The sequence below is a fragment of the Myiozetetes cayanensis genome, unplaced genomic scaffold (genome assembly GCF_022539395.1).
Source record: "Myiozetetes cayanensis isolate MyiCay16 unplaced genomic scaffold, myiCay2020 scf1, whole genome shotgun sequence".
NCBI lineage: Eukaryota > Metazoa > Chordata > Aves > Passeriformes > Tyrannidae > Myiozetetes > Myiozetetes cayanensis.
Genome location: NW_026086604.1, coordinates 11,634,324 through 11,657,298, shown reverse-complemented (window position 1 = coordinate 11,657,298; position 22,975 = coordinate 11,634,324). Strand labels below are relative to the sequence as shown.

Here is a 22,975-nt window from a genome sequence, read left to right as displayed (position 1 = left end):
CAGAAGCAAGGCATGAAAAAGTACTTAAAGAAGTATTTTATCATGCCTAGGGAATTCAGGCTGAGAGAGATAACAACTAGGAATAAAAAAGGTGGGAATGAATATCAGTGGAGTTATGAAATGTAGAAGATTACTATAAAACCTAAAGGCACCAAAGAAATACCTGTGCTGGAAGGGTCCAAGCAATTGTGGAAGAACAGACTGTTCTGAGAATAAAAAGATACTCCAATAATTTTACATGTCCATTAATAAATATTTTTGTGCAATAATGTTTACTTAATAGCTATATATATCAGGAATGCCATTTTTAAAATACAGTACACAAAACTGTTTCTGGCATGATACTGACTGTAAATTAATCCCAGGGCACAGAGGACACAGCAAGAATGCTGATGTACTGTCAGTGGCAAGTTGGGGTTGCCCAAGTAAGCATAAGTTGGTGTGACTCATTCAGACCTACAGTAAAGTTTAAACATCTCTGATACAAAAAATGTCAGAGGAAATTTTCCAATGTGACTTTGGTGCCTGAATTAGAATTTTTTTTTTGTTTAATATGGATGCATCAAAAAAGAAAATATCAGTATAACAAAAAGTTATCTGGTTATATATATTATTTTGGAGGAAAAAAACCCAAGCCAGTATTGATTTCTGTCTTCCAAGCTCCATGTGAATATTTGATGATCCTTTACATTGCTTTGACATGTAAGCATTTAATTAATTTTTTTAGATTAAGGGAATGGAAATAGATTGTTAAATAACTCTGCTCAGATTTGGTCAGTGGGTTGATGGCGTTGGGGCAATGGATTGAGGAAAGAGGCAAGAAAAAGATCAAGTTTTCTATTCTGGGAGTTTTTTTACTCCCATTGGACAATTTTTCTTGTCAGTAATTGAGATGAACTTTTGAGTGTGTTTCTACTGTTTCCAAGATGCTGAAGGAGGTGGTTGCTAAGACTCTTCAGAAACATGGAATTGCAGAGGATCACAAGTGCTTTGCATCATGCAGCCAGCGTCTGTTTGAGATATCAAAGTTCTACCTAAAGGTAACTAGAAGACACGCTCTTACAGTTCTTTGTTCTTAGTTAAGTCTGTTCCTGAATAAAACTCAAGATAGACTGCAGGATTTTCAGACTTGATTAAGACAATATTTCCCAATGGGTTAGTACTGTGTAGAATATGTGGATAAACCTTTAGACTTGTTGTCCAATGCAGAACATAGTTTTACTATATATTTTGGTGGTGTCTTATTTGTTTTTAAACCTTACAAAGCAGTTCTCTTTTATGTGAGATAACACCTTAAAGTATGGATCTGTTCAGTCAGGTCATACTTCATTGCTTCCTTAGCTGTTGTAGCTATCTCACAGCTGTGGCTGTGACAGCTCGGCTTCTCCCTTGTTCTGAGGCTGTTGGCTCAGTAAGCAGCTTACAGAATTGACTCAGAAATTCTAGTTCCCTGAGATGCTCACAGAAGTCATTGTAAATGTGCACAGCTATCTAACACATACTGGCTTGGCAGCACCCTGTAGAATTGCATCAACCTAATTTTTAGAAGGAGATGAGAATTCTTTCCACAATATCTAAGACTTTGTGAGTCAATGCTTAAGCCATGTTACTTGGTCTGGGCACAAAATCAAGTTAAATTACAGTAGCTATTGCTCACAAGCTGAGCTGCTGTTCCTGCTCATTTGCATGTGTTTAGCCTACATCTACAGGTGAACTGAGTTTAGTAAAGGTGGTTTAAGCTAAATGAAGTTGCATTTGAACAGGGCTGATTGCTTACATGGACAATCGGAACATCTTGCTGATAAGCACCAACTTCCTAAGTAATTGGAACACATTTCACAACCTGGAACACAGTCATTCTGTAAGTGCTCCCAGGATCTCACTGAAATATGGAAGATGGAAGATCTCCTAATCCAAACTCAGAAGGGCTGCATGTAGGGATGAGTGAGTAGGGCAGATCAGATGGGTTCATGGTTCCATTCCAAGTAGAAGAGCAAAAGGAGGAATCCTGCAGTGATCCTGTCATTTGGAAAGCTGATCTAGAGAGATGTCACAGGATTTTGTTCTCCTGAATTGTGTTGCAACCCCAAGTCTGTGGGAGACCTTTCTTTGAATCCTTTTGCATGCTGCATATTTCATATCATGGCTATTGTTTTCCTTGGGAGACAAGTAGTAAATTAATTTTCTTCCTCTTTAGCAGAAGTTTTGTTCTTGCTTTGTTTAAAAGAGTAGATGAGGTTGGACTAATTAATTGGACTGCAAAACAGACCAGCCATTCTAGGTTTTTCCTTTCTTGCACTGATTTTCTTTTCAAATGTCCTCATCTCTGTTCTTTGCCAGAACTCTGCACTGCAGTGTAAGCTCACAGCTGATTTTCATGTTTATATAGAAATGAGATTTCAATCAAAACTGTCAGAATATTGGATATCATTTAGGAAAAAAAAATTCTGGAGAAGGGCAGAACGTTAGGAAGGCTCAATCACACACTTGAGTATTAGGGTTGGACTACTGTAAGGAAAGCTGCAACCCACTGGAATAAATGTAAATTACTTCCTTTTACCATTAAAAAAAACCAAAGTCAAATAATTCTTCTGTTGCTCAGAACAAGGTGATGAAAGTGTAACACCACCCTGATCATTGGGGTTATGTAACACAACTTAGAGCCACTATATGAGTGTGCTGATTCCTGTGGCTTTTTGTTTCATATTTAGGATCTTAAAACTTCTAGAGGACTTCTTGATGAAATGAAGAAAACAGCAAATAGCAATGCTAAACAGGTAAGGCCATTTGTTTGTTTCTGTAACCAGCCAAGGCTAAATGTTGCTGTGGAAACTTGGTTGTAGGATGGTTTAGTCCACAGCTTTGAGAGACAAAGAGAATACTTCAGTGAAGAACACTCTCCCTTGGCTGTGGGTCTTGTTTCATTCTGATTTCACAGAAACTTCTCCTCAATCAGCAGTCCCGTGGCAGAATTTCCAGTTGCATATATTCAGGATTTGGATGGTATTCTAGTTATAGCTCCCTATATGATGTGCCACAGTGAGAAATGGAAATGAAGACAAGAAATGTTTCTACATCACTGAAACAAAAAAATGAGAGACGAGATTTTTCTTCATTAGAGGGAAGCCTGGATCATTAGGGAATTGTTCTTTTCTTGTGTTGAAGTAAATAACATTTCTTTTCAAAGGTTAGGAAGTAATAAGAGGGATCTATAAAAGGAAATAAACTTCTTAAAAGAAGCAATGAAAATTAGTAATTTTAAGCTTGGGAATAACTAAGCACAAGGGATATCAGATGAGTTTATTTGTGTGTAAAGTGGGACTTATGTGAACAGCAGAACAGAGTAAATCATAGAAGTAAATACCCCTCCAGAAATTAAGTAAGAAATTAAGTAAATTAAGATTCTGAAAAATACACTGAAGTGACTCCATGAATGAAAAAAAAAAGTGTCATACATAATTACAGTACATTTTTCAAAATCAAAAATTAAATGGAGGAATTTGAACTGGCATAGTTAAGTAATAAAACCAAAAGTCTCCAGGAAAACTGCTAGATCCCTGCAGAATTTATTCTATGAGAGCAGTATTTGCTGTGTTCTGTACTTGCTCCCTTGTGAACTCAAAAACTACAAAGGTTGTGACGTTCAGTGTTGAACTGGGCTATTGTGCTGATACACTGCTGCTCACCACCATCTTTGCCTGGGGAAAAAACAGGTAGTTTTGTGTATGTTTGCTATTTGCTAAAGAGGCATTAAAATTGGTGTTCTCCTAAGCTGCTCACTGCTCCCTGTATTGGAGAATATTTTGAAATTTCCTTATGTAAACTATAATTGCCAAGGACTAATCAGTGGTCTGAACATCTACCCTGCTTGGAAAGCAGCAGTAACAAAGGTGGTTAATACAGCAGTGCACAAAGTATCTTTTATTCTTTCTTCTACTGTCTAGTAAATACCACACAGATGATGATAAAGGTGGTGATAAAGAATTGATAAAATGTGTGAGATATTATTAAGTTACTTTCAAGACCTGGAGTTACGAAAATTGTTTGCTTTCTCATTTATTTGCCCAGGTGATTGAATGGGTTTTGGAGAAGACTGGCAAATAGAGGTACTGTGTGGATCCAATTCACACCTTCCCAGGAACTGCGGGGACAGAGCACTTCTGACTGTAAGGACAGCGTTGTACTGCCTAAGGCACACACACAGATCTGCACACCGCTGCTCAGTGTAATTATATAGACTCGTTCTTCAAGCACAGTAGCAAGATTTGAAACTTTTTATACTGGAAGTTTTAATTATTTTTTTTTATTCAAATTAAAAAAAGGTTTTATTTTATATGCATATTTATTATGTTTGTTTAAAGGAATATAGCTTAACTTGGTTTGATAAAGCTTTGTATGTTTTTCAACCAGTATGTATGTTTTTTATGTGAATAAAAACCCCAACAGATTTAATTTTGATAAGAGCTTCTTTGTTTTACCTTTCTGTGTGAAGACCTCCACTCTATTTATTACAGCTCACTGTTGTATAAACAGCTGTTTACAGCACTGGCCATTAACATTTTGTACACTAATTAAGAGCAGTTTCTACTCTGCAGGTGAAAGCAAACGTAATCAGAATTCAAGTCACAATTATCTCTGTGTTGTAGTATAAAGAAAAAAAGAATGTCTTTTGAAACTTGATGCAAGGTCCCATTAAAGGAAGGATCACTTTACAAGCTGAATTTCTGGTATAATTTCCAGCATGTTCTTTCTAAAACTCCTTAGAAAAAAATCTTAAGAGAGGTCTGAGATTTCATGTCCTGGAGGAGAAGAAAATCAAAGTGAAAGCAGTAATGATGATGGTGAGAGCTGGGAAGGAGCTGGCAAGCTGTGCTGAAATGTGATGGAAAGAATTTTTACCTGTTGCATGTGTTGCAAGTACAGTAAAAGACTAAATTCAGCCTCAGTTTGCTGAAGTCTCAGGCGTGTACCTGGCTTGTCCTAATGTAATTATTCAAGTTAGTATTGAGATGAGGAGTTCCTACCAAAACAAACAGATTTTACAGCTTTCAGTATAAGGATTTCCTATTCATCATATAAACTAACATGATTGATAGAGAAGCAGTGCTATTGTTTGCTATATTCCCCTGGCACGAAAATGGATTAAGCAATACAAATATAAATGAAATCTAATGTTATGAAAAAGTAAATGAATAAACCATGTGGAGGTTAGACTTAATACTGTAAAATCTATGCATTCTCTAAAAAGCCTTCCTGATTTTGTGGCATTATTCTTTGCTTAATTCTATTTCATGTAAAGCTGAGCCCTCAGGAGGTTTTTTGTGTCTAACAAGATCTTGTGTTTAACTCTTCTGTTCCTTTGTCTCTCTGTTTAGTGTTCTCCTGAACTCTACAAGACCTTTTCTAGGGAGTGTGTACTTGGTTTAACTACACTCTGAGCTGCAATAGGAGAGCTCTGTAGTTGTCCTGCTATGACAGAGGGCTCTAGTGAGTACCATGTGCATCTTAGCCCAGGACAAACATAACTACTTATTTCATTTGTCTGCAGAATGCCACACATCCCCAAAATCCTGGTGAAATAGAAATGCAATGAAGAGAGATACTTAAATAATGATTTGATAAGTGCATGCCTGAAATTGCTCCAGTGTAATGATTACTGTGTATGGCTCACATTTCTTTGCATTCAGCACAGAAAACAAGAATCAAACAAGACATTCATCTTAACATCTTTTAGTGAATAAAGGAAGTCTCTAATTCCAAACAGAGAGAGAAAAGCTGTTAAATTATAGCCTTATCTCTTCAGCCTGAATGCCAATACTTTTGTCTGAATACTAAAGCAAGCCACTGAAAGTTGTATTTTCTACTTAATTTTGAGAGGTTTATATATGTGTAATTACAAAAACTTTGTAGTTAATAAATTATGCCTAAGTCGATAAGCAAAAGTACAGGAACTACATTTCATAAAATCCTTGAGGCTAGCTGCCATAAGCAAAGAAAACACCTTTCAGAAAAGTAATTAATAGTCCTGAACTAGTTTTATTCTACTTCAAGTAGAGCCTGACGGTTATTGTTTTAATTAATTCTGCAGACTCAAAGGCTGGCCTGAAATAATAAGCAGGAAAGCAGTTAGGGAGACATAAGCATTTTGATGTATTGTTTGTTTGCATGATTCCCAGTCCTGAACTAATACACTGCTGCTTGTGTCTCATTTGCTCTTTATCTTGGTGGTTTCTTAGGGTAAGTGGTTGCTGGTTTATTACTGGGCCCCATCTGAACTGTGTAATTGCCCTTGTCCAAGCACTTAACCTATAAAAACCATGCAAAATAATTTGGCCTGGCCTTCTGTAACAACACTACACCAAATGATGTTACCTCTGCTGTAGTTCAGAAACCCCACACCAAGAGTTCCCACTCAGCTGATGTGTTGCAAATTAGGTGATGCAGAACAGAACATCACCTTTTGCCTCTGAACTTCAGATTATTTTCTTGTTTGGGGCTGCTGAACCCAAAATCCAGTTTGCCCTATGAATCCTCTGGGTGCTTGCTTTCATGTTTCTGCAAATCAGGATGTAAGTCATAATCACTACTACACATTTATAGTTTACCCATAATCTATCCATACTATAGAATAAGCACATAACATAACATAGCATAATATAATAACATTATGTATTATAAGCACATAATCCATCCATTTTATGTGCTTGTATTACCCACAGGACTGGGGTAAGACAACACTGGTGTGGTTGCAATTCCTTGGTGATAAAAATGCTTGTAGTATTATAGCATTTGCTATATATATTGATAAATATCACTGGGCTCCCACAGAACTCAGCTTGGGTACAAATGCTTGTTCAAATTCACAAACTTCCTTTTCCAAATTCACAGTTCTCCCTTGAGATTTGTCTTCTAAATTTGTTTTCTAATGCTTCCCATTATTTACATAAGCACAGAAATTCTGATGAAGGAAAAAAAGTTAATCCCATGTGGGGAAAAAGGTCATCACCTGTGTTAAAATGTTTTCCCCCTCATGTTTTAAATTAAACTTTTGGCCTGGTTAATCGAGGGGTCCATTTATATCAAGCAGGCTCAGTTTCTCACAAGTTTGCTAGCATATTATTAATATCTGCTCTTTAAAATCAAAATCATCACTGAATTCAAAAGTGTCCATTTTAGATACAATTCTCAATTACTTTATAGTAATACTATACACAATAATAGTGTGTCTATATTATTATGCGGAGCCCCTGGTGGTCTAGTGGTAAAGGTGCGGCGCTGTCACCGCCGAGACCCGGGTTCGATTCCCGGTCAGGGCCACTCCCGGGCAGGTGGGGCTCGTTAGCCCTTAAAGGCAACCCACCTACGTCCTGAGGACCTCGCTGCCACCGTCCAAGCTCGCTTGGCCCCGGCAGATGAACCTTAGGATTAAAGGGTGGGCTCAGTTCCGCGCACACTGTGTCTCACCTAAAAATTCCAATGCGCAGGCTGGAAGGTGTAAAGACCTTCCCCGGATCTTCGCTCGCGAAGACTGGCCGTTATTTATTATTATATTATTATGGAATATTTTATATATATATACACACACACTGTATTAATGATCTTTCTATCTAGTAAATAGCCTCAGTAAACATCAAGTTATAAACCTGCCAGTTTGACTTCTATGGAAAGTAAGATAAATTTAGAAATCAGTGATAGTCTAATGATCTGGAGCACATCATTTGTTTAGGCTCTGATTTTGCTTCCACTGAAGAAAAAGAAACTCCCAATTAACTTTTAAATAGGGGTAACAGGACACTGAGAACTCTTCTAGATGGAATCAGATCAACCTCTACTGAGGCTGAGGTTGAGCAGCTGTGCTTCCAAATGCAAAGAGCTGGATGGAGTGTGCTCCCATGTCCTGTGGGAAGAAGGAATACTGATATTCTGCAGAGAGAAAACACTTGTTTTGTTATTTGCAAAAGACCAATTCGAATGATGTTCATGGTAGTGATTTACCTGGTAGCACATGAAGAGCTGTGTTCTGATTTATAAATACCTTAAGTGAGATGCTCGTTCCATTTGAAGAGCAGAACTGTTAGGAAACACCCGTATGCTTCCCTGAACACAATCAGATCAGCTTTATTTTCCTTTTTTTGTTTGTTTTTAACAAACACTTTATATCACATTTTTCCAATGACATTGATGTTCCAATACATATCCAGATCTTTCTAATGGTGAAACTGCTATACAACCTTTCTGATCTGACTGTTCAATTTACAGTCAGTATTTTGTGAAAAGAGTGAGGCTCTGGAATATTCCTTCTTTGGATTTCCATGAGGCTGGTCTGTTATACCTCAGATCAGACTGAAAGAACAGGCCTAAATTTTCCATTAGGTTTTCTATTTGGGAAACTAAATTAAGAATTAAAGGGAAGGAAACCATCTTTTTTTCTATAAACTGTTCATAAGAGAAACAAGGCACATGTTGATCTCAGTCTTTGAATGCAGAAGCTTCAGCAGAAATTTTTTTATTATGACTTCTGTAACTGCCTAGTGCAGTATAAACAACAGAGAAAGCACTGCAACTTCAGCACAGGAGTCTGAATGACCTGCCCTGGAATATCCCTGTGAGCTTTCAGGGTTTAAGTTTTTAAAAGTTGTTCCATCAATGCAATGAACAGTTCTATCAAGTAATGGAACTAAACAAAAGAACTGAAGTTTAAATGTATTTTTCCCCATCCCAAAACCAAAGAACAGCCTTTCAAATAGTTTGTCTGGGTACAAAGTAAGCTCACCTCACAAAAATCCAATAAATGACTTTATTAAATATATTCTTTTCCTCTAAAATATAAATATTCACTATACTCTTATAAATGTGGAGTAGGTCCATATTTAATTTGTCTATCCCATCCAAATATGAATCAGTTCAAAATCTGAAAATGAAGAAATAGCATCTGTAATTATCATTTATTTTTTCTATAAATATATATGAATCTTCTTTGCAAACTGCTTAGTTATTCACTTAGACTTCATATAGTACTGAGCACCTTAGATTACATCATTTTGTGTCATTTAATTGTTGGTACTAATACAGGAATTTGTAATATTTACAATGCACATACGTGTTAAGGATAACATTCCAGTGATTTTTAATTGTTAAAGGAGTAAGGAAATAGTGCAGTATAGTTTACAGATGTGTTTAACCTACCCCACAGAATGCAAGTTTTCACTTTAACCTCTGGAATTTTTATAGGAGCCCACGTCCAAATTTTTAAGTCATACTTTGGAACAGTGATCAAAATGTTCTGAATCGCTTTTTTAAACCATCCCTGTTTCAAAATCGACATAACTTGGTACCAGTTCATTTGATCACGACGCGAGTTCCTACCCAAGGGCCCGTCCCCGCACGTACCGACCGCTCTCAGCTTCTCAGGTGCTCTTCCAGAAGCCTCCGAGCCAAAGGAGGACAAGTAACTGCCCACAGAAAGTTGTGTGAATGGCAGTGGTCAATGAATGAGAAATGTCCATCTGGAAATTACTGATAGGTTATGTAACATTACCTCCTACCTTGTGAATTTACATGAGGAATTAATTTTTAGGTGCAAGTACCGTGACAGTAAAAACAAAGTTCGTAGCGAGGTGAATCCCCTCCCAGGTGTGGTGGTGAGTGGTGAGAGGTGCTGGCAGAGGGGCTACTCTTCCAAAGGGGCATTTAGCTGTTCTTCAATGACTGTTTTCTGCATTTATGAATTCAGCCTATCATCCTAATTTTTTAATTAGTTTTGATGATTAAGATACCTATGGAAACCACAATGAAACTAATTCTTATGCTGTGAATAAACAGCATGACTTACACTTAACTCTCAAACTCAGCTTAAAAACAACATGGAGCCAAACTGTGTTTTTAATTTTCCTCTTTGCCAGCCAAGTGATGCTAAGTTGGTATTTATGTGCTTTCTCAGGAATAAAGGAAATGCTGTAACATGACAACCGAACGCCTGCAAACTTTGGATTTATTACTTCCTGTACATGTCCTTCAAAGTGTGAATTTAGGGCAAAACTCTAAAAGCAGACAAAACCCCACCCCTGTGTGAAGCAGTTCTGTTTACAAAGGAAGAGCAACATAAGTGCCATCCCTGTTCCGCTTCTTCCTATTTCTGTTACTCCCAGGTGCAAGATGTGTGTGCATTATCTCTGATGAGGAAGGTCAGCCTTCCTGCCTGCTTTGTGCTGCTCAAGGTAACTGAACAAGGCTCAAACTCAGTGAATTGCATGCTTTGACTTGAAGCAGTAAGTTGGGGTGCAAAACAGGAACTAGTAAGTCAGGGACATGGAGGTGAATGTCTTACATTTCACCAGCAAGAAATCTGGACTTGCCAAGTCGTGCCCGTAGGAGCAGCTCCATGTTAAGAAGCACAGCTCATGTTCCCTCCCTCGGTGCGTTCTTCCTCACTGGTGTGGAGCTGCTTCAGTAACTTTTCTGAAAACTCTCATACAATCAAGTCCTCCTCCTTCACTGCATTTGTTCTTCTATGAAGACCACACCACCAGCCTCGTCTGAGCAGAGGGGGTGACACAGTAGACATAGGACAGGAAGCTTAGCATGGCCAGTTTTGGAAAACTGCCATGGAAATACACTGGCAGAAGCTTCCATCATCACGCTTCAGCATGGATTCAGGTACCTTTTACCTGGGCTGGGGATCACATATAACAAACTCATTAAGCTATTCTGGGAAGTCACTATAAACATGCATCCCTAATGTTCATTAACACAGGACAGTCCTACCTGTGCCCACTGACAGCTGGCTCTCGATACATCCTAGAGCTGGTCTTTTTGGCTCCATTGCTAGGGAATGTACATGTGGCACGTCTTTATTGTTTAATCTGAAATTCCCTTTGGCAGGGGCCCTCCAGTTCCCTGACCACAGCTGTATTGCTTCAGAGAGTCCAACCAAAGGTGAGTATTTGAATGCACAGGTTCTGACAGAGCTCCAAAAGAAAAATCTTCTGTAAGTGGTGCACAGGTTACAACCAAAAGAATCTTTTACTTTTGGGTGGTGGGACAATCTTGTTTGGAGAACTTCTCCTCAGCCAATCCTGAGCTTGCATTACAGCCAACATGCTCTTGTCTGCTTAGCCCTTTACTTATTCTATATAAACAAATACATTGAAATAGGCACAATTTATGATTCTGAAACATTTACACGTATGGTAGTACACACTTTCATGGTCTCATATGGGATTTTAAAATCTCATTATTTACAATGAAATCCCCCATTTTCCTTGTCATGCCATCTCTTTAGCTGAGCAAAATGAAACCTGGGCCTTGGAAGACTGCAGAAATGACCAAGGCCCAGTCCTGAACCCCAGGCTGGTGTCTGCTGCTAGCTGGGACGGGTTCCTGCTGTTGACTGTACTTCAGATGAGCATGGTTGCTCCATCTCTCTTTGAAGAAACAGATGGATCCCACTTATGCCACCAAGCCCAGTCTCGTGATCTTTGCTGACAGGAAGGAATGAATGATGAAAACAATTGGTTTTGGACAGGAATGGAGGTCCAGTTGCTGAAAGTACAGAAAAAAAAGCAAATTGAGAATTATTAAATTAGATTATAGCTCCAAGAAGGAATCATTTATGAGGTACTTGATGAACTGCTGTCTGGTATTTTGAACAGGTTTCTATTAATAACAACCCTTCTCTACAACATACTGCTTTGCTTCTGCATACAGCTGCAAATATGTAGGTTATTAAAAGTAAGTAATAAGCATCTTGAGAGCAGATGAGATCCTGATGCCTCTGGCCTTGCATCCACCTGGGTGAGCAGCAGAAAACTGAGTCAGATGCTGCAAGCAGTTTTCCAAGAGGCTCAACCCCTCCCATCTTTTCAGGCTCTGTTTCTGACCAGTGATGGTGGTGGGACTGCACTGTCTCATACCCAGGGCATCTGCTGTTGTTCACAGCTGAAGCACCTTCAGCTGGGGCTGCAGAGTTGCTACTCTGTTCTCACAGCCAGCAGCGACACTGTACTGAGTCTTTTTTTTCCCCCGGTCATGGTTCAGATGATCTCACCACACTCTTGCTAAGCATGACAGGCTTGTCAGTGTGGACAGCAGGTTCAACAACAGGTCACATCAAAGGAAAACAAATTTGCCTTTCCACCTGCCATGTATCAACTTTACTGAGAGCTCGTAACAAACTCCCTTCTGAAAGCCGGACAATAAGCAGTTTGCAAAGTTGTATGTTAACGAAAATTAAGTGAAGAATTAAGCGCCCAACGTGCTCAGGAACTGCTGGAAAAATTTGTGAGGGAAGACCACGTTTACAAATTATGATATTTAAACTGCTAACTGGAATATGTGCCTTGCATTTAGGCACTGTGACAGCTTAGAGGCCTAAGCAGACAATTTTGCACAATATCTGTAGCCTTAATAATTTTTTTCAGAAACTACATGTTCAAAAATGTCTAAAACACAGCTTGTTGTCATAACATGAAGTCCCTGAGTGTACATTAGAATTAATAAGATCTCATTCTCAAGTTCTTTCACCCTTGATGATTTAAAAAGTGAAGTGGATACATACAAAAATTCTAGTATCTGGCTATTTAGACGTACAACTTGTTCTTGAATGTGACAAATCTTCCATCCCTCTTTGCATGGTTTTATGATTTTAACTGTCTTTAGTTCATCTCCTTCTATAACCAGATTGTCATGCTGTACTAGAAAGCACAGCATCTAAATACTGGTACTGGAACCTGGCACTGGCCAACTGTTAGAATAGAACAGAACAGAATGAAGTATTTCAGTTGGAAGGGACCTACAGTGATCATCTAGTCCAACTTTCGTTAGTGCTTTTCCACCCCTAGAGCCTTTAGGACCACCAAAGAGATGGTAACATGCATCCCTTTTCTGAATGTAGTACTTACAATTTCTCCATCTTTTCCTCCAAAGTCTAAATAAAGCATCCTTATCCCATCATCTGATGACATTTTCAGTTTTTCGTAGGGATACTGTGCAATTTTCTTGGAGAAGGCACCATCTTGTGGTTCAGTTGTAAGAGAGAATCCATGTTCGTAATGGATGGTCAGGCGGCACTCCTGGCTTTTGTATGTGCAAGCTGCAGAAGAAATCAAAATTTTAGTCTGGAACCTTCATAAAAGCAGCACATTCCATCTGGCTGCAGATTACCTGCATTTGGCATTTGATCTCAACACTATCTTGTGGAAAACTAACCTTTCCTGAAACTGGGCTAATCATGGTCTGTCAACCTCTAACTATCAACCTGCAGACTTGGAAAAACAACAGAAATCCTGCTGTGCAAGGTCCAAGCAAAGTTATGGTGTAAACACCACAGACTGAAACAGTGCTCAGCAGTAGCAGGACTGATGTCATCCTTTCAGTTACTTGCTTCATTCTTCATGTTGCAGAAAATACCTACCTGCTGACAAAAAAACCAATGCACTGAAATTTAAGAAGGCTTAGACTGGTGTTTCCTCCCTCCAAACCTTGACAAAGTCACAGCTACCCTTCTTCTTGTGCCTGACAGACACAGCCAAAATCAATAAATGTGGTGCACAATCCATGAGGAAATTAAAGGCTGTAAAGGGTTTCCCTGAAGTATTTTGGCAAAGATGAAGGCACTCCTGAGTCCTCATTAGTGTCATGGTAATTGAAAAAGGGCCCAAATGATTGTATATAACAGCTACTGCAGCAGAAAGTCTGCATCTTCCTCTCAGCTCAGACACAGAGGCCATGATCCAAATAAAACAAGGAAGAGTTTTGGTGTTCACATCCCGAGTTCTCCATTCTATCACTTTCCTGTGAACAATTCTGCCAAGAAAGGTCATTGGCACTGAGATAAAAGCACCGTGATAGAAGAAAGGGCTGATGGTCTCCTTCTGCTTTTGGAAAGAACGGCATCCATGTCACTGTGCTGAGGAGATGGACGTGTCCCCCTGAGCACTCTGGTTGGTTTCCATGTCAGGGGCACTCCCAGAGCAGCCTGAGCTCCCTGGGAGGACAGGGTTGGGGCCTACGGGCAGGTATCCCTGTGCTCAGCAGCACGTGGCTGCTTCAAGATGCTTCTTGATGCTTCAAGAAATCAGAACTGCTCCCTGTTGAGGGTGGATTTGTGCTTTGGCTCCTGCTCTCACATTTTTAGGAAACGAGTGGAGATAATGTTCAACATTAACAGCCCTGCCAGCTGTAGAGTGAGCGGGGAAAGGACTGCAGATCCTGGGGGCACTCAGGAAAAAGGCACAGCCTCAAAACCACAGAGCCACCCCAGGCCAGCAGATACCTGGCCAGACAGGGCATCGCTCCAGAGCATCTGCAGCTGATTACTTTTATTCCAGTCGATTCTGTATGTACAGAAGTGCTGAGAAATGACAGGGAATGTTCAGGGAGGGAAATGACTACCCATCAAAATGTAGCTATTGGGCTGGTTTGTTGGTTTTGTTTTTTGGTTGGTTGGTTGGGTTTTGTTTTTGGTTTTGGTGGTTTTTTGGTTGTTTTCTTTTTTTTTTTTAACTCAAGTGTGCAGAGCTGGGTGAAGAAATGACCAATTCATGCTTGTGAATGTACCAGTCCTCCTCTGCCTCCTCCCTCTGCAGGAGAAACTCCTGCCTGGCTTGCAGGAGTCTCCTGAATCTCAGAAAAATGCTGGTTTTTGTGGTTTCTAAACAAACCTCTGACCATCACTCCTCTGTGACATGAAGGCCTACAAGGCTGACTTACAGATTTTTGTCTAAAACAGCATGCTGAAAACAAAACCAGAAGTCAGCACCACAGTGACTGGCCACAGGTACCACAGGTACCACACCAGCTGGGACTGGCTCAGAAACCAAGGGGACAGTATTTTAAACACAAAGAACCCTAAACGTGCCCAATTTTAAACAACTCACATCAAGCAGGAGGAGCCCCAACTGCCAGGAGTGTCACGGGCAGGGTGTGGGGACAGCACTGCGGGTGTTACTCACATGTGGTGATTTCCGTGATGAGCTCCGCGGAATTGTGGCAGCCCTGCACCACACTCCTCGTCCACAGCGACAGGTCCCGACTGGTCTCCGTCCTGAACAGGTGGGTTTCAATCCCTTGCCTTGTGCCGGTACGGGTTGCAAACGACAAATCCATCCCTGACTGTGGTGAGCCTTTTCCTGGGCCAGAATGAACCAACCTGCAATTGGATTTCATACACATCAGGGAATTCTACCAATGACACAGAGCCAAAAATCCCAAAATCCCCACCTGTGCACAGCTCTGCTCTGCACATTCCTAAATGCACATGGTTGGGAGCATGGGAACTCACATCTCCTCTGTATTCACTCAGAAAAGTGAAGGTCCAAGGCAGTGAGCACAGAAGCACGTGGACACGCAGGTGATGACACGGAGTCCCAAAATTTTCTTATGAATTGTACAAAACACCCCTTTGGGTGAGAAACAGAGAGAAATCACAGACTGGTCTGTCATGATTGAGTTTGGTCCACAGATACAAGTGCTCACTCAGAGGAGGCAGCTGAATAAATCTTTCACTGTGAAGCAACATTTGCCCTAAACCTTAAACATACGCAGACAAATTCAATGATAAATACTGTTGAATAAAATATGTGTACGTATATGCATATGTAAAATATGCAGATGCCAAGTACTGTCTTGTACTTACTTTTCCCATAAGAAACCTGTAAAATGCAAAACGTTGCAGCTACTTAAAATCGGAAATTCTCTTACATTTGTCTGCAATTAACATTTTTTTGCCCGGCTGATCTCCTGTGACCAGGAAAGGTTTGTTCATCTGGGCAAACACAAATCACACAGAATAGTTTTGAGGAAGAAAATCAATACTTCATAATTATTAATTTTTCTGTAAGACTGCCCTTTTGTGTTGTGTTTTTATTTCCTGCAGAAGTGTAGACAGTCAATATAGAATTCACTCAGACACACAACACTGATTCTTCTGAAAAGAATAAACCAGAGGAGCTCATCACTCTTTGAGATTCAGAGACTAACCCTCTGAGGCAATCACAAAATTAAATTCTCCTAAAAAGCTTTTTTCTGTCTTGTGTCTCCTGTTTTCCTTTCTATAGGCAAACAATACACTTCCTATGACACTATAAAGTAACATGGTAGTTGAACACTTGTGCTGAAGGATAAAACATTAGATTATACTAATCATCTACTGAATGATAATTTACCCTCAAATTACTGTTTTCCACCTACAAGAATAGCTGCCTGTTATCTGACACTGTAGGAGTATGCCTACATATCAAACAGGGATGTTTTAATAGGAAAAAAAACAGAAAAGAAAGAACAAGCAAAGCACAACTTTAGCTTTTCAGTTGCTGAAACACTAATCACAGGGTATCTGGAATTCTCCCCAGTTCCCTGACGGTCTGTGCTGGCATTTGGGATGCACACGGTGCCGAACAGATGTGTCCCTTTTTCATACCCTGCTGGAGGCTTTGCAAGATTTTTTCATGCTCAGGTTCTTTCTTTGGATTTTGAGCATCCCCCCTGATTTTATGGTCCCAGGAACTCCTGGGAAGCAAAATGCAGAGTATCCTGGTAAGAGCTGCCCTGCCCTCTGTCTGGGCAGGCTAGCAGGGCTGTTTGCCCTCTGGAAGGGCTGAGTTAATGCCCCACTCAGCTTTGATACTCAGGACCTCCTAAGTGCACTCTGGGCAGATTTTGTAATTGCCGAGTGAGTCGCAAGCAAACAACCCAATAACTCGAATTCCTGTTCATCTGGCATGAGAGGGTGCAAGCTCTGAGCAGAAGCTGCATCTTGATAATTCAGGCAGGAGCCAAGGAATTGAAATCTCTAGTGACATCTGCTTGCTGCCTGTCCCCAGCCAGTCACCCAGTCACAGGCATGGCCACCACTTTCATGCTGCCTTCTGCTGTCGGGCTGTGGGAAAGAAGCCTGGAAAATCACATCACATTTGTCAGTACAAATAAAACTATTCCAGCTTTTCCCTGGGCCATTCCTTCTCTTGGATGTAGCACTTTAGCTGTGCTAAAAATTGTTTCCTCATATTACAACACTGAATGCAAGACAAACAGGTGATACCAATGGTTTATTTCCTCTAAAAACCACCCCCGTACCTTCATGCTTTATCCATACCACTGGCATTGTAGGTTTTACAGCACATGGACAGAATGAAGATGTACTTTAGAAATTAAAGTATGTGGACACAACCAACATGAACATTTATTCTTGTCTGCCTTCTCTTACTATCCCCTCTCAATTGAGTCTCAGTATTTAAAAACCCCTACACAGAGTGCTTTGGAAAGTCATTCACTTAAACATGAACTAGACAAACACGCAGGGTAAAATTCGACAGCATTTATGTACCAGGTGTCAGTACTGATGTATTTGGGCACAGATCAAAGGATTCCCAAGCTTTAATAAAGTTTCATTCGTGTGAGAAGTTTCGTTTACAGAGAAGATATTTTATCCTAAAGACCACAAAAATACCTTTAAAGGCAAAAAATATCCTCAGAAACCTCACAGAAGGCTTCCCCTCGCCCCTGCCTCCCATCACTGAGCACTGATCGCTCCTCCCGGCACAGCGAGAGCCGCGAGAGGGCAGGAGAAGGCTGCGGAGACCGAATCTCCGCACAGAGCCAGGAACTGGAGCGGCTGTGAATGCCACTCCTGGCACGCTCCAGGGAGCCCGGGAGACACTTCTAATCTTCTCTCATTTCTCCTTCTAATATTCTCTCATTTCTCCCTTGTCTCTCTACGTTCTGGGGGCCTTTTTCAGCATTATTTGTTGCAAATATGTGATAGCACAATGGGTAGGGTCCAACATGAAGTGCTGGTGCAGGGTGAGATGCACTGGGACCTGCTTCTCCTCCTAATGCTATGGAAAGAGCTTCAACAGTGTAGTGCAACAGCCAATTCTAGAGGCCTCTTCAGAAAGGACAGTGAAACCAGCACTGACATTCAAAGGAAGCCTTCAGCTGCATGACCATGCTACAAGTGCATTGACACTCATGCGGCTCTGCTGTGATAGTGACAGAAAGATTACTATCACTGATCTTTCTTATGTCACCCTGACTTAGCATTTGAAACCTGCTCTGGAATGGCTGTGCTCTTTGGAAACCTATGCACATGCTCTCAATTCATCTGCATGGAGGGAGCCACAACCACCCTCACTGACTCAGGAAGACAAACAGAGAATTTGCAGGACACCTCATACACCTCAGGGTTCTCAGGAAACCCAATGCTCTCTGCCTGTCCCTTTGCCTGCTTGGCCAGATAACTAATCAGTGCCCAAACTCCTTCCCCAACTTTTCATGTCATTAGCTATCAAACTGCTTTAATAATTTCTGGTTACAGACCTCAGCTGCACACAAAAGCGATTTACCTGATCTTTAATCAGAGCCCAAAATGGACTGCACTTTTTTCCCTTTCATTTCATATCTGGCTATGATAGATAACGGAATTTGATTGCAAACATATAAGATGTAATTACTTAAGCCCCATTCCCATGCTAGAGGGAGGCACTGTTATTCAGGCGTAAGGAAACACTGAAACAGAGATTATGACAAAAAGGTCCTTGGAGTCAGGGCCGTGTGCCAGCTTCTGTGCCTCCTGGTGCAGAGATTTAAAGGAACAACTTAAATCTGATCTCAGTTTTATTTGAGCTATTACTTATATTCCACACAAAGCTGGAAAAGACTGACTGGAAAATATTTTTAGGTCTTAATAGCATCCAGAGGTTGAAGGCAAACTTATCAACAAACAAAAAGGGCATGTTGAAATTCCGCTGTTAAAGGACTGTAAGAAGATTGTAATCCTTCTACCACTTTCCAATTTTCTCTGCTCATTATGTCTTGGGTAGATTAAGCATGACTCTGTACAGTATCTGGCACTGAAGTTTTCCAGTTTCAGCAGCTTTTCAAATATGCATTAGCTAAGCAAAAATGTTTTTCCAAGGACTCATAAAAATCTGAAAGATGGGAGCAGCCAAGATTACAACATGGACTCTGCAAACTTTCCAGGTGAAAAGTTCTAAATTGCACTGATCAATGCACAGAGGGGATTAAAAGCCTTGTCACGAGGATGGTAATCACTGGCCGAGAACGAACACAGCAGTCAATACCAACAGCAAACCCTCCCTATTTTTCTGGTATAACTGCACTCAGTGTGACAAGTCATAAAAAGCAGGACCCTGCAGGGTTTTAATCAGGATCATCCAAAACAGTAGGTGTAATAATTTAGGTAGTCTGTCCATTTATGTAATCTGCTCACCTTGAGGATTCATGTATTTGTATGTATTTATCACACTGTGACACCATTCTGAATGCCAGCTTCTGTACAGCTGCTGTCTTTTTACCTGAGTGTTGAATTCACAGTGACATTAGTAAGAAATCACAGAAATGAGGCTGGAATGGTTCTCGGGAGGTCACCCAGCAAATCCCCCTTCACAGAGCAGGGCTAACTGTACTGACACGCTCCCGTGTCACCCATCCTTCAAAGTCCCCAGTGATGAGGACTGTACACCTTTCTTAGGGAATCTAATCCAGTACATCACCTGCACACCAAGTTTTTCCCCAGGACCTGCTCTGAACCTCCCCTGCCACAAATGCAGTCAACGATGTCCTGTTGTATCCAGGAGGGATGTAGAGAAGATGTTCCCCTGTCCTACTTGTGTCTCATCCTCATGCCTGAAAACTATCGACTTGTTTTCCATGGACTTCTCTAGATTAAACAACTAAGATTTCTTAAGAATTCCCCTACTGAAAGTGTTTTTATATAGTTGCAATGATTTCTCCTAGACCTTCCACAGTTAACTGACACCATTTGGAAGTGCAGTGCCTCACATAAAGGTGCTGTGTCACCAGAGGCTTTACTCATGGTCTCTAGTTGGATATGATTATTACATCTGCCCAACATGCAACACTTCTACTATAACCCAAGATAATTGTCTTTATTATCCCCTCTCAAAAACATAATACCTTAGATTTAAGCAGTTCTGCCACACTGTCCAGGTGCTTCCTGGTAGAGCAACTACTTTGTCACTCATATTCCACCCCACAATGGTGCAGCTGATTATTCCCCAGCACTGAACCTTACACTTTTCCTTTCTGAACCACATCCTGGTTTTCTTACACACAATTTCCCCAGCCTGCAAAGACCCTTCATCAGCCTGACACATGTGCTGTACAAGTTCTCATTCCTCTCCATCCCAAAAATCAGGTTTCTCCACTCAGGCAGGTATCCCATTGTGCAGGGAGATGACTATCCCCACCCAAGGCAATCCGGTCTGTTATCAAATGTGACCTCTTGAGGAAAAATAATCAACTAACAGGCCCTCCAAGACAAGGACTTAGATTGCTGGATGCAGTAAACTGGAGGTCACTGATGATGAGGGCTGGCAGTACGCACCAAAGAGTTGGGCAGGAAGGGACAGGATGTACTACAGGATCTCCAGACACTTTAAGGAGGACTTGAGTCCATATACAAATGAAACCCCGAAACAGTGGGGAGGAAATGCATCATCTTCTGCTGGGGTACTCTTGCTTCTCAAATTGTAAGGCTTAGTGATACACCTGGACACAGCCTCTAGCTCCAACACTACCCAGTTTTCACTGGGACTTGTCACCTGGAGTTGTCAACATTCATCACCACACCGTGCAGTAGGCTGCAAGCTGCAAAGCTTGTGTCTCTTGCCTCATGTTACAGTAACAAAGAGTGAGTCAGAAGCTGGATTCCCAGGAAGTCTGGAAACTCCATCATGGGTAGGTAGACTGGGATAAACAACCATCACTGTAACTCACTGAGTTCCATTTTATTTTTTTAATATGATGACTAAGTAGCAAAGCCTCAGTTCATCTGAGGAGACAACTAAGAGACAGAGAACAAAAATTAACTAATGAGAGTGCAGTGAGAGACTCTCTGCTTTTGGCCATGTGCAACCAGCCCTTCTGAATGAGAACTCATTGAAAATGGTATAATAGAGGCCTGTAGCAAGGCCAAAACAATGGAACAAGAGCTCTTTCTCAAGCCCTTTGACTATACTGGCAGAGAAACGTGATTAAGATTCACATCAAGAAGCACAGATAGTTTCCACTGCATAAAGATGACCACAGGAAAGCTCCCTCTGAATTAGTGTTGATGGATACCTTTGAAATAATGCAAATAGTTACTTCCAACCTCAATTCAAGAATGTGTCTTCAAAGCATACCATTTTAAGCTAAAAAAAGCCAGGAATTAACCTGTTAGAACAGGAAGAGAAGTTGTGCTAAAGTGTCTCCATTACATGAGCAACCCTGAAAAACCCCATACCGCTGGTGCAGAACTGCCACACCAGCACGTTCAACTTAGGGCCAATTTCACTCGTTCAGTCTGGAGGAACAGCTTGAAATCAAAGTGCTTCTGCCAAGCCCTAAGGTCTGCACACCGAGACAGAAATCTCAGGAGATCAAGCTCTCAGCTTTTTCAGCACTCCTGCCTCCATATCCAGGCCAAGTGGTCACATCCATAATCCTGATGTACTTCTGGCAATCAGCCTCGGCCAGAACTTGAAATGGAGGAGAAGAGAGGAGTTAAGCTCAGCACATGGGCCCACTGAAGAACCCGCTTCTCAAACCACAACATTTCAAGTGGGAAATACAGCTGTGCACCAGCTCTATCTGTTCCTGGCTGGCTCAGCTGTTCCCACTGCTCTTGAAGTGGTCATAATAAAAAGGCACAGGTACCTGGTGGCTAGCAGGGGGTAGGTGTGCAGAGGGCTGAACCAAGCTTCCTTCATCCGGGGCATGCTCTCATATATTAAGAGGTCTTTCTCTGTCAAAACCACTAACACCGGTTTCCAGCGCTTCTCGTTGTCTCCTGGCACCTGAAAAAGAGAAAAGCCTCTGTGAAAGAACAAGAAACAAAGCATGCAAAGCCTGACCAAAGGAACATGATGAGTCCTGGGTGAGAAAATGAACAAAAGAGAGTTTGATTTCTTTGGCTTTTTGACATCTTCCACTTGGATTTATAACCAGATGCAGCACAGATGGAGTAAAGTGCAATGTCATCTGCTGCTCCCATTAGCACTGCCATTTCCAGCCTTCACTTACTATGGGTTACTCCATGCAGTAGTGGAAGAACACTGAGGTGGAGCTGGCTGTTATTTAGCTGTGGTATGCAAGAAAGGATGTTAAATGTATATTTATAATGTTCACCATTCATGTGTAGCTGGTACATTAATCTGAATGTTGGACATTGCTGCTGCTGTTTGTATTTTCATGAGTGGAAAAAAGCTGCAAAATCATCACTATTAAAGAGTGACAGGTAGTAAAAACCAGTAGTTTGGGAGAAGATCTTTTTTCCTCAGCAGTTCATGTTTGCATTGCTTCTCCTTTCATACCATTCTTCCAATTTTACAAGTACCTAGCACTAAAGAGATCCAACCTAAACATGGGGATGATCTCAAGCATTGACTCAGTGATGGATCTGCTCCGCATTTCAAACCTGTCCATCGAAGATGTCTAAAGACTGAGACATCAGAGCCCTTTACTCGCTGCAGAATCCAGATGTGGAATTATATTTTGCAGGTTAGATGTGTGATAGTCCACATGGCTGCACAATTACTGCTATGGGAACCAAGTTTGGATCTTGGTTTCTACTTATTCTGCCCTGGCAGCATAGAAGAGTCTTAAAATAGATGAGAATATGAAAGGGTCTTAGTTTCAAGTAAGAACGAAGCTCTTTCACAGACACATTAATCATTTTCCATTTGGTAAACATAAAGAAAAAGAAGCCCCAGTCCACAGTAACACAGCCATGCTTTCAAACTCAAACATCTCGGCTGGGTACTAAAGGGAATGAAACAAATTCTGAGATTCACCAGAGAATCTGGTTGTCTACACGACTCCTCCGTTTACACCCTCCCTGAGATACAGAAGCAGTTGTCTGTGTGGGCTCATGGTTTATGCCAGCCTACTTGCCATGGGCACGTGTCACTGAGCACATTGGGTGGAGAAACATACAAAAGGGATCAAAGTTTGG

General features: G+C 41.0%; 2 protein-coding genes across 2 annotated transcripts in view; one reads left to right on the top strand and one right to left on the bottom strand.

Moving 5' to 3' along the window:
- Positions 1-5,531, top strand: part of MTBP (MDM2 binding protein) — a 28,109-nt gene extending 22,578 nt beyond the window's left edge. The window contains exons 20-22 of the mRNA XM_050318407.1: positions 927-1,040; positions 2,712-2,777; positions 4,069-5,531. Coding sequence (XP_050174364.1) covers positions 927-1,040; positions 2,712-2,777; positions 4,069-4,104 — 216 coding nt within the window. The 3' untranslated portion in view covers positions 4,105-5,531. The remainder of the gene's footprint in view (positions 1-926; positions 1,041-2,711; positions 2,778-4,068) is intronic.
- A 3,252-nt stretch (positions 5,532-8,783) lies between these two features.
- The window catches only part of SNTB1 (syntrophin beta 1), a 110,407-nt gene continuing 96,215 nt past the window's right edge, over positions 8,784-22,975 (bottom strand). Inside the window, exons 4-7 of the mRNA XM_050319207.1 lie at positions 21,679-21,818; positions 14,952-15,148; positions 12,900-13,090; positions 8,784-11,541 (exon numbers count right to left, since the gene is read on the bottom strand). Coding sequence (XP_050175164.1) covers positions 11,449-11,541; positions 12,900-13,090; positions 14,952-15,148; positions 21,679-21,818 — 621 coding nt within the window. The 3' untranslated portion in view covers positions 8,784-11,448. The remainder of the gene's footprint in view (positions 11,542-12,899; positions 13,091-14,951; positions 15,149-21,678; positions 21,819-22,975) is intronic.